This window comes from Manacus vitellinus, unplaced genomic scaffold (assembly GCF_001715985.3).
Source record: "Manacus vitellinus isolate BGI_N305 unplaced genomic scaffold, ASM171598v3 scaffold_1_pilon, whole genome shotgun sequence".
NCBI classification, from domain to species: Eukaryota; Metazoa; Chordata; class Aves; order Passeriformes; family Pipridae; genus Manacus; species Manacus vitellinus.
The window spans coordinates 41,457,658-41,474,186 of record NW_021939396.1 but is presented as its reverse complement, the minus strand read 5'-3'; the positions used below and the strand labels follow the sequence as shown (position 1 = coordinate 41,474,186).

Below are 16,529 nucleotides of genomic sequence, written 5' to 3'. Positions count from 1 at the left end.
CTCTTCCCTGTTTTTCTACTCTCATAAGCTATAAGACTGTCCTTCTGAACTACCTGGTGCCTTTTCTTGTCAGACAAAACAGCACCAACAAAGTTTCTTAAACATGTTTTTGAGCTGAAGAAAGTTGATATGGTGTTTAAAAAAAATAAATATAATGCATCTGACTACATCAGCAACATTCCTTAAAATTGTCTGTCAATATGGAAACTATTACTGTAAGACACAAATTGGTTGTTCATCTACTTGCAAATTTTTAATGCATATTGAATTGTGTAGCCACAATCAAGTGTTATGGGAAATGGAAAGAAGTGTTGTGTGTAAAACAAATTTCAGCTCCCTTTTGAGTTAACGTGACTCTTAATTCACCATATTCTAATAATTTGATTGGTTTTTTGGTTGCCTCTTATTTTTTAAGTAAAATGCTCATTAGGAATTGCTCTATTCAGTGTTTACAGGGTTACTTGCAGAATAATCCCACTAGATGGCTCTTAAAGCCTGTGTATAGTAGTTGCTAGAGTTGATTTATTTTGTCTGTAGTGGGTTTTTGTTTAGTTGGGTTTTTTTAATAATCAAGGACTTCAAGTGTCACTCTGTAATTAGGTAGATAGAATGGAAATATTTGTAAATAGTCTTTTCCTGAAAAAAAAAAACAATTACAAGATCTTAAACATCCATATCCTAATTTGAAATGTACACAAAGCAAAAGGAAAATGAAATTTACTTAAACTGAGTGTCCTTACTTTATGCAATAGTGTTAAACTCTGTATCATAATTTACTGCTGTATTTACCCTATACTTTTAGTAGTTATAATTAAGCTTATTTAAAAATCTCAAGTCATTTAAAGACTGGAATATGCAACCAGGGGAAAGCACTCCTGCCAGAAACTTGATATTCTTAACACCAGAAACAACATATAAGAAAGGCATTAAAGTCTTACACATTCTACAAAAGGTATTAAAAAAAGTTATAAACCTTCTGGCAGAAGTTATTTGTAGTAAGTCACTTTGAGAATTATAAAGCCACAAGGGTTGGAAAAGACCTCCAAGACCGTAACACCTAACCTTTGACCTAATTCCACCCTGCCCACTAAACCATATTGTAAAGTTTGTTTGAACAATTCCACAGATGGTGACTCCCACCAGTTCCCTAGAGCCTGTTCCAATGCTTAACCACTCTTTCAGTGTAGAAATTTTTCCTAATATCCAACTTGAACCTCCTCTGTTGCAAGTTGAGGCCATTTCCTCTTGTCCTATTGCTAGTTGCCTGGGAGAAGAGGCTGATCCTCACCTTACTACAACCTCCTTTCAGGTAGGTGGTAGAGGCCAATATGGTCTCCCCTCTTTTCTCCAGGCTAAACAACCCCAGCTCCCTCAGCTGCTCCTCGTAGGATTTATGCTCCAGACTCTTCTCTAGCTCCACTGCCCTTCTCTGGACATGCTCCAGCACCTCAATGTCCCTCTTATAGTGAGGGGCCCAGAACTGAAATGAGGTGCAGCCTCACCAGTGCACAGTATAGGGAAACAATCACTGCCCTGGTCCTGCTGGCCACACTATTGCTGATGCAGGCCAGGATGCCATTGGCCTTCTTGACCACCTGGGCACACTGCTGGTTCATGTTCAGATGGCTGTCAGACAGAACCCAGAGGTCCTTTTGTGATAGGCAGCTTTCCAGCTGCTCTTTCCCCAGCCCATAGTGCTGCCTGGGCTTGTTGTGACTCAAGTGCAAGGAGCTGGCACTTGACCTGGTTGAACCTCATACCATTGACCTTGGCCCATTGATCCAGCCTGTCAAGATCCCTCTGCACAGCCTTTCTGCTCTCCAGCAGATCCACACTCCTGCCCAATTTGGTGTTGTCTGCGAACTGACCGAGCATGCACTTGATCCCCTCATCCAGATGATGGATAAACATATTAAACTGGACTGGCTCCAAAAGAACCAGTCGAAGTGACCAGTACAAGATAAAACTGAAGAATGTCATTTGCTACCACTGTTACTGGTTTCAAAGCTGGTATTTCATTTCTCTGCAAGCACAGATTTGACTGGAAAGTGACTCAATGCTAGTCATCCCTAGTTTTGTTAGGCACTTCAGGAACAGATGTCATCTAAGTGATAAACACCTGATAAGGTTATCACATGCACATCGTAACTGAGATAGTGTAATCCATAAGACCATGTTCAGCCTCATCAAACTTCAGTCTTATTTTTGGTAGCCACTTTGGAATTGCAGTATTATCTTCCTAGAAGGCTACCTAGGACTTCAGGAATCTCAGGAGAAGAAAATCTCAGGAATCTCAGGAAAGTGCACTGAAGACTGCATGTCAAATACCTGGTCAGGGAAGTGATTCTATCCCACTTTCGCACTGTATTTATCTAATTTTATAACTAGAGCTGCTTTGTAACTTGCTGTCTGGATACAGCAATATGGACTGAAGAAAATAAGCATTTTGCATTTTTTTTCTGGCTCAGCAAGATCACATGTAGTCTTGCAAAAATACATTTATAATTTACTTTAAAAGCATGGAATTCATCATCTGTGAGGTAAACTGACAGTCAATATGGAAGCTGTCACCTAATTCTCAGGTTTGCATGGCCACGTTATGACAATGTTTATAGGCAGCCTGACACCAGCTTGAACTATTTAATTCTCAAAACCAAAAAACTTAGTTACTTGTGGGTTGTAAGGCTTTGAGAATGCAGTTTGTCTATGCAATAAGCACTCCCAGAATCCCCTTGTGACTGGCATCTTTGGACTCCAAATTTCCAATAAGGAAAATAAGAGCATTGTATTTGCTACAATGAAAAATAGTAATTCATGAAATCTGAGCAGAAGACCTACTAATTATATTTATGTAATTGCTGTGTAATTATTCTGCAGAACCCTAAAGCTTTCTGTGTCCTATATTTTGATTGCAGAGAAAATACTCACTTGGTTTGTTCAGTGATTCCTGATCATGCCCCACATTTCAACTCGATAGGGTAGGATTAGGTTTGGACTGCTTTTCCTGAATGTGAGGCTCTTTTCTAATGAAGCATAGAGTTCCATTTACCATATTTCGTGAGCGCAAATCACACCGGGGAACTACTGTAACGCCTGTATAAACTGTTTTGGTAGTCTTGCTACATCTTCAGGTTAAATTGTTTCTTTTATAAACACGATTAAAAACCTCCCATATTTTTGATTGGGTTTTGTGGTGCAACTATTTCTTAACTATTATCATACAAACTTCTTTCTAGCGTGAAGCAGGCTTTTAATTGGTGCAACTTACTGACCAATTTGTATCAGATTTCCTATGCATCTACCTAAGACCTCTTTGTCACTGTTGACCGAGTATCAAACGCTTGATATTAGAGGTTTCCTCTAATAATTAAAACCTTTCCTAGCTCTGAAGCAAAAGTGATGCAGTCTTTGGTAGCCTTGTTTATTGAAGATAACTAGGTCAAATAGTATCTAAACTCTTAAAAATACAAATAACTTGGTGTATGAAAGCTACTAAACTTTCTTATGTGGAAGATAGATCAGAGAGTATATCTAATGGCCCCTAAAAGAAATGTTAGAAGTAGAGGAGCTTTTACCCTCTCTCCATTTTAAGAAGTTGACTTTAGTACAGTTCCGGTGCACGTTGTTTTCTGACTTCAGCTGTCCAATTCTTAGAGATACTAAAAAGCTGTTTTTCCTTCTAATAGTCTTTCATAGTGCCCAGTGCTGTAGTACTCAAATGTAATTTCTTCCCCCAATCCCCAAAGTCGTAACCACAACAGACCACTCACCAATGAAGAAATGGTTGGCACAAGCTTACTGAATTGGAAGCCAGGGAATATTTTCTTCCTGGTTCTAGTTCTTAGCCATTTTTTTCCAGTCACCAGTCTTTTCCAGCAGCACCAGATCCTGACTTGAACCAGGAGAATGCAAATACCATTCCAGAATATAAGTGCATGTTACTACATCCATTATTTAAAGCCAGAGAGAATTAAGAGAGAATTGAGCCTACATATCCATGTACAAAATGTCCATCAAGTGAGCTGAGCTCCAAATATATAGTAAGGTTAGGCTGGCTACCTGCATTGGTATTTATGTCCTTGTCTCAGTTTTAGTCACACAGTATGTGATCTTTGCTTTTCTGTACATGTATGTGTGGGTGGGAAAATGAAGAAATGGGAGGTGCCTCCATCATCCAGCTAGTTCTTAGTCTATCTTTCGGAATGCAGAGAACAAGCTCTTAAGCTTGCACTTGGTAACAATAAAGCTCAAAGAACATTTATATAGACAGATTTTTTTTTTCCCTTTCTGGGCATCTCCTTACAGTATCTTTGTAAATAGTCCTGTCAACATCTGCTTGGTTGACAGTTCCACTCAAGTTCCACCACTGTATAAGACCTAAATACCAGCATCACATAGTTTCTGCCATTTTAAAAAAGTATTTGCCTCAGTGACCCTTGTTAGAAGAGTCTCACGATATCTATATGACACATAAACACTCCATCCAAACCAAAATCAATATAAACAAATGAATACGAAGTAAACTTTGTTCTGGGCATGATCCAGCTTTTCAGCAATACAGGGGCTAGCTGTAGAAATTCACCTAAATACCTCCTTATTGTTCTTGATGTCCTCTCAAAAATTGAAAAGAGAAGCTCCAAGCTGATCAGAAAGCTAAGCAAGCTCAACACTGTTTAAACTGCATATATGAGAATAACCCCAATAGGTAAGCTATTTCCCCTGGGATAATATTCCCAAGTGCGTGGTATTGGTGATTTTTTAATAGAAAAGTACAATGCTATGTTGACCTTCCTCAGCTGTACAAAGCAGCTTTATATGGTCTATTTCAAGTGTAATGAGCAGGTTAGAATCCTTGCATAACTGTTTCAGCAAAACTTGAAGGTGGATGTTACTGAGAAATATTCCAAACTGTACCCTGCCTTCACTTCATGAAGAGGAAAAAAAATAATTACTCTATTCACTTATTTGAAGTGATCTCGGAATATACCCAGTGGCCATTGTAAAAAGATGGTGAATCTTTTTTTACCTCTGAAAAGACTCATCATTAGATTATCCTGAGACAGACGTCTAAATGACCTTTGTCCACACTTCTTACAACAGTTGATAAGAAATCACAGGGTTGACAACATAGACGTTTTTGGTTTTGTTGAGTGGTGCTCACACCAAGGCCTTTTCTGCTTTTGTACTGCCACACTGGCAAGGAAGTTGGGGCTGCATGGGAGGCTGGGAGGAGACACAGCTGGGGCAGGGGACCCAAACCGACCAAATGGATATTCCGTACCATATGACATCATGCTCAGTATATAAAGTGGGAAGAAGGAGGAAAGGGGGAACGTTTGCAGTGATGGCATCCATCTTCCCAAGGAAACATTATACATGATAGCGCTCTGCTCTCCTGGAGATGGCTGAACACCTGCCTGCCCACGAGAAGCAGTGAATTAATTCCTTGTTTTGCTTTGCTTGTGTGCAAGGCTTTTGATTTCTCTATCAAGCTGTCTTTATCTCAACCCACGAGTTTTCTGGCTTTTACCCTTCCGATTCTCTCCCCAAGCCCCCTGGTGGAGTGAGCGAGCAGCTGCGTGGGGCTTGGTGGCTGGCTAGGGTTAAACCACGACACATTGTTTTTCATAAAGCCTGTGAAAATGTTATACTGCAGAATTCTCTTCCTGCTAAATTTTACTTATAATCTCCCGGAAGAGTCAACAGTCACAACAGAATTGACATACACAGTTTTACAAGCCTGATTTTGGTAGTAAAGCACGCAGAGGAAGGGAAGGAAGAAGGAAAGACGTGAATTTTACTCCGTTTAGAAACAAAACTGTCGTTTCGCCGAGCTGGGTACACATTTTGTTTGGTAATTTCTACGTCTGGGTGCAACAATTCCAGGTTAATAAAAGCATTGGAGAATGCGGGCATCGATCCCGCTACCTCTCGCATGCTAAGCGAGCGCTCTACCATTTGAGCTAATTCCCCGCCCCGTGGGGGAAATCGGGACCACAGGGCCCTGATCCTCAGCGCGAATCTGAAACTGCTGTTCCAGGGGTACAATGCAGTTTTCTCTCTCGCTCTGGCCTCTCTATTCACAAACGAAAACACATTCAACGGCGATTCCAAAACAAGTGTCAAATAATAAGTTTGCAATGACTCATTTAGCATTTCCAAATCCACTAGTGAGAAACCAAGGCAAAGCACGAAAGACATGTTTCCAGGTGTGTATATATTAAAAAAAAAAGGGGGCTTACTTGCCACTTATGAAAGATAGTACGTTCTGACATTTGGTTTTCTCGCTATAAAAGTGTGGGGGTTTTTTTTTTAATATTCGTAGGTGAAGCGGTTTTACGCCCTCTGCAAACAAAATTACGAGTGGAGAATGCGGGCATCGATCCCGCTACCTCTCGCATGCTAAGCGAGCGCTCTACCATTTGAGCTAATTCCCCCCGTCGCAACCCGCCCCGACCTTGTAACTATAGACTTTAATGGCTACAAACTGCCCTCCGCTGCTGCTTCTTTACGAGGAGTAGTAACCCCGGGGCAGCCATTCAGAGCACCTAACCACCACTCTACCTTGAGCTTACCTATGTTTTTGGCCAAGATGACAGAAAAAGCAATTTGATAAGGCAGAGTAACGCGACGAGGCACTTCATGCTAACTTGCACGACAAACTCATGCCCTGCAGCCTTTCAGTGCCACCCAACTCGCACTAGATTTATCCTTCCACATTGAGGGAAGTCACATCACAGACAATGCAGTGGAGCAGCTTGAAGATAACACACAACTTGCATTTTGCCCTGATATCCCCTAAGACCGTCTAGAAAGCAAAACTCAAACCTGATTAAATTAGCTTGTATCAGTTTACATTAGTATTGAGAAAGAGATGCACTGAAGTGATCTGTGTTAAATGAAAGCACATGGGACACAAAGCCTTCACAGCTGAAATACCCTAAGAAAATTTTTTAAATAGAATTAAGAAAGTCAGGTTATTTTCAGACATAGTAGGTAAGGAAGTTAAGAAATCTGAATGTTTTACTCACCATTTTACATAAAAACTTAGGAGTAATCACAACAAATTCAAGATCACAACGTGATCTTGGCTGTGAATTACATGAAATGCACATTCTAATCACTGAAAATAGTACTATTGCAAAGGTCTTTCCTCACCTTGATCTGATTTTGGCATTAAATAAACTGTTTTTCTTTGAGCTGAATGGGTGAAGCTTTAGGCCTTTTCAGTGGCAGCAGAGTGACATGTGGTGGTGAAAAACAGGGAGATGCAATCTGCCATTTTCATAATGACTCAAACTGTACAGGGTAGATAAAGAAAACTTCACACAGAGCTTAACCTTGTGAAACATGACATGGGAGAGATCCCAGCCACAGACGTGCAGTGGGCCATCAATGAGCCTAAGATATGTACATGCCTGTGAGAAGTACTGAAACTGCTTTTGCATTATTTGCTTTCCCCCTCAAGTTTACTCAAGTAAGGTAGATAAAGTCAGTAACAAGACACTGCAAGAAATATTAAAAGCAAGTTTTTATTTTTTGTTGTGCAAAGACTGAAGTAAGGCAGGAGAATATTTAACTTCTAGGAGAATGTTTGCAGCAATACTGATTAGTTTTAGTTGCACCTCTTGGCCTGAATCTAAATTGTGACAGATTTGAATTACTACCTTACTTCAGAGAAGTTGTAAGTAGCTGATGCTCAGTTTCATAATTTATTTTCTTCTCACTGGATGCTGTCATCCAGTAAGTTAAATCCATTAGAGAAAACCACAAGCACATGTATTGTGGGATTACTGCACAGACTTTAGTTTACTAGCAGAACTTACTCCTCTGCATTTAAACAGAGTATATCAGTGTATCCACTCTCACTGTAAACTACATTTTTGTTCTTTAAATCCAGAAAGCATTCTTTAATTTAATAACCTGGGAATAGAGCTTTACCAACATGCTTCTTACTGAAAAATCAGTTAGTATGACTAGACGTTAATTTTTATATTTCTGAAATGTTCTTAGTAACCCCATGCATTTAAGATGCAATACTATTTTATCAGAATCATCAAAGTCAATACCTAAAGGTAGAAATATCTAGAATGTAGCATAGGAATATATATATTAATTCTTTCTCTCCGTGAACTGTGACAAACATGAACTTTTACACCATTGTATTTATCGGTTATGTACAGCTAGTTAGAGAATAAAGCTGGAAAAGCAACTAAAGACTTGAAAAACAAGGAGAAGAAAAGTCTTACTATGCTTCAGTGACTTTTAATTGCAGACTTTCTATATTTACAGTGCAAATACAAAAAGACTTGTAAGAGATGTAAAAAAAATTAGTTATCTCTCCTTCCTGAATAAACACTAAGGAGGAATTGTTTAGGAAAATAAGTTGTTTTATCAAAGCAACGTAGCAGAAAACGCTTCTCATATGTCAAGTGAATATTCTGACTTTTCAGCTATCAGGCCTTCCACATAAATACAGTGACTATTCAGTGTTATTAAACAAATTGACTCAAGAAGGTGATTCTGACTGAGGCAGACAAGCCATGAATCAGCAGAAGCGAACCCGCCTGGCAGCGCCAGAAGGAGGGGAATTAGCTCAAATGGTAGAGCGCTCGCTTAGCATGCGAGAGGTAGCGGGATCGATGCCCGCATTCTCCAGTGTTTTGACCGACTGCAGATTAATGGGAGTCGAAGGTTTTCTTGCACAAACTCTTCAGGGTCGTGAAAGAAAATCCATGGCTGGTGATAAAAACCAGACCGTTTCATGAGGCAAATAAAAAAAAACTGGAGAAGAAATTTCAATTAACAAACGGATTACACTTGCGTGCTCCCTGAAAAACAACTCCTTCACAGAGGTATCTAATACTGAAGCTGTTCTGCAGTACAGCGCAGAACCTCAATAACGTCTGTCCCTTACGATTACACTGAGTTTTAATGTGAACTTTTTTTATTAGTAATATTTTTTTAATAACACGAAAAGTTAGTGGAATTGTCCATGAGAAGATGCAATGTCTATAATCACCTCTACAATCATCAGCTCGCCATAGAATTACTCTCTCTACACAGCAACCTTGCACCCTCTGCAGCTAGGATGGGGCAGGGCACACTTGTTCCTAACCGCAGTTCCAAGGGACAGTCAGTCTCACTCAATTTTTTCCCCAAGCCATGATAAGAAACTAATTTGCACTTAAAAAAAAAAGAAAAGCTTAACTCTGATCAGCGTAAACAAATTTATTTATTTATTTCATACTGTGCTTATGCTTCTTAAAATTGATTCATTCTAATCCTTACAAAACCGCTAAAGGAAAATACATTTAAATTTAAAATAGCCTCACAATATAAGGTGGTATAAACGGTGAATGTTATCACCAAAAATCATAAGGAACAGTCCTACGTCAGCATATTTCTGTTTCATTTTTTAAAACGCACTAACAGGCATTTATTTATTTTTTTGTGCTAGAAGATACTCTAATTTTCGATGAAATAGAAGTTTACAAGCCTCTCTTTTCCGAAGCAGAAAAGAAAATACCGACTGGTAAGTGGAGAAATGCTCGCAGTACCGATGAAAAGCAAGACCGGAGAGACGAAAAACTGGAGAATGCGGGCATCGATCCCGCTACCTCTCGCATGCTAAGCGAGCGCTCTACCATTTGAGCTAATTCCCCGGGTGTCTACCGGGACTTTTTACTGACAATTCCTACTTTCACTTTCCCACTGACGGGCTACCACTACAAAACATTCCGGCATTTGAACCGCTGTCTCAAGCACAAAGAAAACCTTCCCCCCAAAATCACAGTAGCTGGGCAGTCAGAGCCCCCTCTAATCCCCTACTGAAGTTCCTGGTAGGCAATAACAGAACCCAACCTTCCAGTGAAACGCAGAAACAATTAAGGCTCCCTTAAAGCGCACTGCTTTTGACAGCCTTAATGGGAATTTCGGCTAACGTGAAATCTGCACTCCTTGAAGTAACAGCATGTGAGCTGCATCTGGATAACATACAGTCTGTGTTTCCAGGCAATTGCAGACTTACGTTCACACCAAACAATAATTGCTGCTAAGAGAAATCTGGATATATTTAAATAGCGTATTTTCAAAACAGATTTTTCCTAGATGGAAGACAATCAGCTAAGTGATTTTACCCATCTCCACGTTTTACAATATTATATATGTATTGCAGAATAGGTAGAGAGTTCTTCCAGTTCTTTCTCTTCTGGCAATAGAGTCTGGGCTCATATCATAAAAAGGAGGTAAAAAAAAAGCACCCAGGCAAATAGAACCCTGGGAAACAAAGAAATAGTTCACATTATTTATTTACATCTCTTAGAAATTTTTACATTGTGACTTTATCACCAGATAGACATGCACACATACATATAAAAATCAAGAATACGCAATTAAAATGTAAAAATAATAAAGCATTACTATAATGAAAGAGCAGTGAAAACTCTGTGCAATGTTTTGATTTCAGCAAAAAAGCAAGACAAAGTTGTGACATTTTACTACACTTACAAAATTAAATAATTGGCCTTTCTGGAAAAAATGAGTACCTGAAATTAAGTTACAGAAACAACTCTTGGTTTGCCCAAGATCCTTTAAGACATGTGAATCACACTAGCATATAAAATTTTTCAAGTCTTTCCTCTCCAATGATTTAGTGATTTCAGACAGCACAACAACCAAATTTCAGACTTTGGTCTAACCCTAAAGCACTGGACCTAAAGTCCTGTAGTGACTCCTGCATTAACAAAACTCCAGTATCTCGCTATCTGCTCCCTCACTCTGATTGAAAGAGCTGGCTTTGGGAAAAAAAATGTTTCTCACTCTCCTATTAAAACCTAATTAATGTGGAAAGAAGCATCTGAAATTAATTTACAGGAAATAGTTCTTACAGCTGGCATTGTTCTACAGATACCACTGACATTTAAAGAAATGGCTGACCCAAATCCCCATAAGTCACTACATCTGGCAAAGTAAGCAAGCTCACTGCTACTTCTACTCTAGGATGTCTCACACGCCCAATAGGATTTTGTGCCCAGGGCTCCAAAATATTCAGCAGTTCCTTTGCTTAGTCATACAGTAACTAGAAACACAGCACTTAAAGACACTATGGTGCTCTGGAATGTTTTCATCATAACTAAATCCCACTTTCAGAGTGACTCAGAGTTATGCCATGGTTTGGCACTATACATTTCAGTACACTACAGCTGTAGCTGTAAATGAGTTGACTTGATACCTAAAAATTCCACTCAATATTTTACCTTGTTTTAGCCATAATACCTTCTGCTCTCAGTATGACTGACAAAACTAAGTACTCTAAAATCACTCACAGACAAAAATCACCACTTTTCTCCATTAGGAATATGTACCTCTTTGCTATAATTGTTTCAAAGCAGTTGAAAAAAAATACCACAAACAAACAAAACCAACAAAACCATCAAACCCAAACAACTATAATCCTCAAGTTCTTAATTTGTGCTTGGTCATTTTTTTTTTCCTAAATTTTTCTTAGTATTCCTTCTGAACAAAACGAACCTAAGCCTTAAAAACACCTATGTTGTAAAACAATTACAAGATCTTATGCACCACCATACAGCCATTTTAGAACTAGAACAGGGAAACGAGACCTGTCAGTAGAAGAGCTGCATTCACTGATAAGGATACATGCTTACAATGTACTCAAAACACAAGTATAGCACAAAAACATCACAACCAAGTTTAAGACAGCACCCACTTAAACAAGTTCTTCAATCCATATTACCGTCTGATTTGATTCTTCCACTTCTCACTTAGGCTCAGTGTTATACTCTGAGAAAACTCTGGATGAGCAGTAGCAGAAGAGAAAGAAAACAACAGCTTTTTAATTTTTACTAATGCAATGTAGGACTAGCGTGGTTGCAGCTGTTGAGAGCCACTGGAGAAGAGCTGGAGCCTGAGTCATGGCAGCGCAGCACAGGAGCGGTAAGAACCCCACAAGAACCCACAAAACCACCCCCTCTGCTGAGAAGCAGCACTGCCCACTGCACCTCCTCCTTCAAACAAGCACCCCCATGACTGCAAAACTGGATTTCATGAGACTCACTTAACCATCACGACCAGAAAGCCCCCGGGTAAAAAGACTGCGCACAAACCTCCTCTGCCTGCTCTGTCTTTCGATGGTCTCAGCCTGGACTTACTCAGGGTCACAAGAACCCCAACAGAGACATCCTGCCTGTTTCCACATTCCCCCTCCCTCAGGACCCAGCCTTTGCTCCGCCCTTCCCAGGCACCAAGCACACCCTCTCCTGTTCCAGAACTTTCTATAGATGCACATGCTTCCACCCACTCCAATGGCAACTGACTCCCCCTGGGCAGCTGCTGCCCTCCTTTTTTTCTTCTTTACAGATGGTATGGCAAACAGGTTGTGCTGGGAGGTTTGTCATCGTGTGAACAGGGAAATGCTGTAGCTGCGTCTCCTCCTAATGCTTGAGGCAGTTGTGGGGATGGCAGGTAAGTCTTCAAAAGAAAAGCCATCAACCTGCTGGAGAAGGTAACGTTGGAAAGAGTGTATTTTTATCCTAATTCTTCTCAATGTGCTGGTGGTAAGTTGCAGGAATAACAGCCAAGTGTGTATGCCTTTACATGAACCTAAATGTTTTTTTCATAATGTAAATTCATAATTTGGTTTGTGCTCATGAATTTTCCTAGGCATTGCTTTGAGGGTGGAGGCTGGAAAACATAATTGAAAAAAATGTATATCAATATGAATTTAATTCTTATCTTCCAACCACATTCCTGGCAGTTTCTAACACTTGAGAGCATGACTTCTAAATAGTTTTGATATGTAATAACTTTCTTTGTCACTTCCCTTTTTTTCTTAAGGAGATTATAAAACATAAGGGTTGTTTGCAAATGTAGAAGCTATTTCTGTCTTTTAAAAAAAAATCTTGGCCTCTGAACCTTTGACACCAAACATCAGGTTAACTACTAGGAAGAAAAAGCAGTTTTATTAGTAGATGGGAAAGCCCACCTTTGCTTTACCCAGCCAGCAGGCTTGGTGAAACTGGGTAGGCTAAGATGCTCCAGCTTACACCCTTCTTCCTTAGCTCCTTGCAGTCTCTGAAGTTTTGGAAATAACACATCTCCTATGCATTTGTAACCTTGTTATTTTTGCATATTGCTACATATTTTTCCTGAAAAAGTAAAACAAGGAAACCCCAGGAATTCATAGATTTCTTTGAGCATTAGCTGAGCTACTTTTATGTAGCTTATGAATGCTTCTCTTGCTAAAAGTTGTTAATAAAATTACAGCTACCTCAATACTTCTCAAATGAATAAAAAGTTACGGAAAAACGTTAATGGTGTTAGACAACCTAAAACAAAATCCAATGCAGACTCTGAGTTGCTTACCAGTTATTTAGGATTATAGCAGTATTTGAGTTGATAGTAGCCATCTCTTACACCTTCCCACAAGAAAAGCTTTATGTTCTCTGAAGGTAAAGACAAAAATAAGGTGAGGGGTTTCTTAAAAAATCCCTGTACTCAACCAGGAAGTTACTCAGGAGTGCCTGGTCTAAATAGATTCCTTGTCATCACTGCTAAAAATGACTGATGTTTACCGTGGAATAATGAGTGTTGATTAGCTAACTAGCTTTAAAGTCCTAGAGATGATCAAGTATGCAGGTGCTTTTAGGTCCTGATGAGCATCCACATCAGGTGGTTGATACTGCATAAATAAGATCATGTGAAAAAAAAAGTGCTTTACTTCAGTTGGATTTTGTATCACAGTTTTCCACCTAGTGTTTTCAACAGAAAACCTGCTGAAGTGCCTGAGTATGTTCAAATAGCTGCCATAGAAAATTGAATTTACCATTTACATGGCAAAGATCACTCCTTACTACCCAAGTGTTACAACTACATCATTATCATGCTGGGTTTAATCTTTAAAACATGCTACAAACACTGAAAAACTATACACAATCAATTACATACCCCTGCCGCCAAAAAAAAAATAAAATCTCAGACAAGACTAGCTTTAATATTTAAAAAAAAAAGAAAAAAAAACCCAAACAACAAAATCTAGTATAGCTTAAACTTACAGCTGGCAATAAATCCACAGCAGTTTTATATCTGATTATTACTCTCACTAGCACTTAGAACTGAAAACTATATTTTTTCTGAATATCATTATTCCTTCTTCCCCTTCCTATTTCTTTGTGGTTGGCACTGTCAGCAAATCAGTGCTGAAGCTTGTCAAGCACCAAGTGAACACTGCCAGATAGAGATGAGACAGTAGGTTACTTTCAGTTATTCCTACTCTGTGTTGCCACCTGTCAAAGAATCCACCTCCAGGAACAACTGGATGGGCATGTCCAGTAGCTCCAAGCCATCCATCACATGTCAGGGCTAATGTACGTAATATGATTCAGCATCACCAGAAGCCAGTAAGATGATGTAAAAACAAGCCAGGCTAGTTAGAAAACAATCCGGTGGTGATCTTACCTGCACTCATACTCTAATTTGATTTCCCCTTAGCCTGACTTAAACTTGATGGATGAGTAACTTCTCCCATTGTGCTGTGGAGTGAGAAATGCAGCTTAATTTTGCACAGAGCCATTGTCTGTGTGCCAACACAGCACAGGAACAATCTACTCTGTAAATAAAGATGTTCGACCAACAGTGAGAAAGTCACCATGTGGTAGATTATGGGCTGTATAATTTGGCTGTATGTTCAAGAACACATAGAGCTTACGGAAAAGAGCAGAAAGGCGCACTGCCATGACATATCCAGTGGAGTTTGCAAACTCTTCTCACCTTCAGAGAACCAGAGCCAGAACCAGCTCTCTTGCTTGGTACATCCCTTTGTGTTTCAAAGAGATACCTGAAAGACTTCTGTTGTTAAAATGAGTAGGGGGGAAGATGTAAAGCGGAGCTCAGCCTCGGTTTGGTTGAGCTCAAAACACCTGGGTTGACCAACATGTATGTAGAAGTTGTTACAAGTGCTTTCACATAATTTTAAAATCAGTAATAGCTGTGGGCCAGCAGGACTAAGAAAGTAATTGTCCCCCCTCTACTTGGCACTGGTGAGGCTGTACCTTGAGGGCTGTGTCCAGTTTTGGGCCCCTCACTACAAGAAGGACATTGAGGTGCTGGAGTATGTCCAGAGAAAGGCAACGGAGCTGGTGAAGGGTCTAGAGGATAAGTCATATGAGGAGTGGCTGAGGGAGCTGGAGTTGTTTAAGCTTGGAGAAAAGGAGGTTATAGCCAGGTGGGGGTTGGTCTCTTCTCCCATACAACTAGTGACACAATGAGACAACATAGCCTCTTGCTGTGCCAGAGGAGGTTCAGGTTGGACATCAGGAGGAATTTCTTCCTGGAAAAGGCTGTTAAACATTAGAATGAACAGCTCAGGGAAGTCATTATCCCTGGAGGTGTTCATGAAATGACTAGACATGGCACTTTGTGTTGTGGTCTAATTGACATGGTGGTGTTCGGTCATAGGTTGGACTCGATGATCTCAGAGGTCTTTTCCAGCCTAATTGATTCTGTGTGATTCTATTAAGCAGCAGCAAGAAGGCTGGGGGAAGGAAGAGAACGGAGCAGGTGACGGGGGATTGCAGAATGAGAAGGGAAAGACTTTGTGGAAGAGGAGAGGGCTGTCCCGAGGAACCAGGGAAGCAGATGCAAGGAGAAGAAGCCCTGGGGGTGGTTCATGAGGTGAGCTGCAAGGGTGACAACAGAAGCCCCAGGGGCAAGGAGCGGCCCCTTCAGCCTAGGCACCACGGCTCCCTGGAGGGGGAGGCCGGGCTGTGGGTGCAGTTTCGTGGGGAGCCGTTCATCGTCATGTTCCCTGCCTACGATATAGGCCTTATGCTCTGTGTCAAGTCATGGGAACACGGGTGTGTTCCTTTTTCAAAAAGTCAGTGTTTTAAGGCTGTTACAAGTAATGTATTAATTACAGGGAAGTGCATTTGGTGAGGTAATAACTAAGAAAAATAACGTAATAAATAAGGAAAATACACATGTGTTTTGTTTTCACTTGACGCTCCCACCCCAGAGAAGCCAGACACCTTCCAAAAGATGTGTGTGTGCATATTTATATGTACTCTTTCATAAAACATGTATGTGTATATGTATATATATGCACACACACATATGTAAAAGCTTTGACTGTAAAATTCTGTTTCAACCAAGCATATATTTTTCTATTCATTAAATGTTTCCCGAACCTGGCTTTACATGTGCATGCCCTGAAAATTGGAAAAAACATGGGTTTCATTGTTGAATTCGGAACAGTTGTTCAATAAAAGTTAGGCTTTTTTTTCAATGACACATTTGGTTTCTTTTAAGTAACTCAATGTTTTGGAGAGCTTCTTGTATGAAAACAAAGAAATAACAAAGACTTGTGTTATAAAAGGATGAATAGGAGTATTCTGGTAGTGTAATTGCTGAAAGATGTGTCCTATGACTCCAGCTGTGAGCTGCAGTCAGTTTTTGGTAAGTGGAAAGAATGACTAAGTAAGAAACAACAAATTTATAATCAAATGTAGTTG

The 16,529-nt window shown here is 39.9% G+C and overlaps 1 protein-coding gene and 4 non-coding genes across 5 annotated transcripts in view; 2 read left to right on the top strand and 3 right to left on the bottom strand.

Annotated features, from left to right (window-relative positions):
- Positions 1-5,900: 5,900 nt before the first annotated feature.
- On the bottom strand, positions 5,901-5,973 carry TRNAA-AGC. Its single transcript has one exon. It is a non-coding gene; the product is annotated as a tRNA-Ala (tRNA).
- Positions 5,974-6,364: 391 nt separating this feature from the next.
- TRNAA-AGC lies at positions 6,365-6,437 on the bottom strand. Its single transcript has one exon. It is a non-coding gene; the product is annotated as a tRNA-Ala (tRNA).
- Positions 6,438-8,585: 2,148 nt separating this feature from the next.
- Positions 8,586-8,658, top strand: TRNAA-AGC. Its single transcript has one exon. It is a non-coding gene; the product is annotated as a tRNA-Ala (tRNA).
- Positions 8,659-9,592: 934 nt separating this feature from the next.
- TRNAA-AGC lies at positions 9,593-9,665 on the bottom strand. The gene has a single exon. It is a non-coding gene; the product is annotated as a tRNA-Ala (tRNA).
- Positions 9,666-12,321: 2,656 nt separating this feature from the next.
- UBE2V2 (ubiquitin conjugating enzyme E2 V2) overlaps positions 12,322-16,529 on the top strand; it is a 34,408-nt gene continuing 30,200 nt past the window's right edge. Inside the window, exon 1 of the mRNA XM_018080372.2 lies at positions 12,322-12,486. Within this exon, the coding sequence (XP_017935861.1) occupies positions 12,459-12,486 (28 nt within the window). The 5' untranslated portion in view covers positions 12,322-12,458. The remainder of the gene's footprint in view (positions 12,487-16,529) is intronic.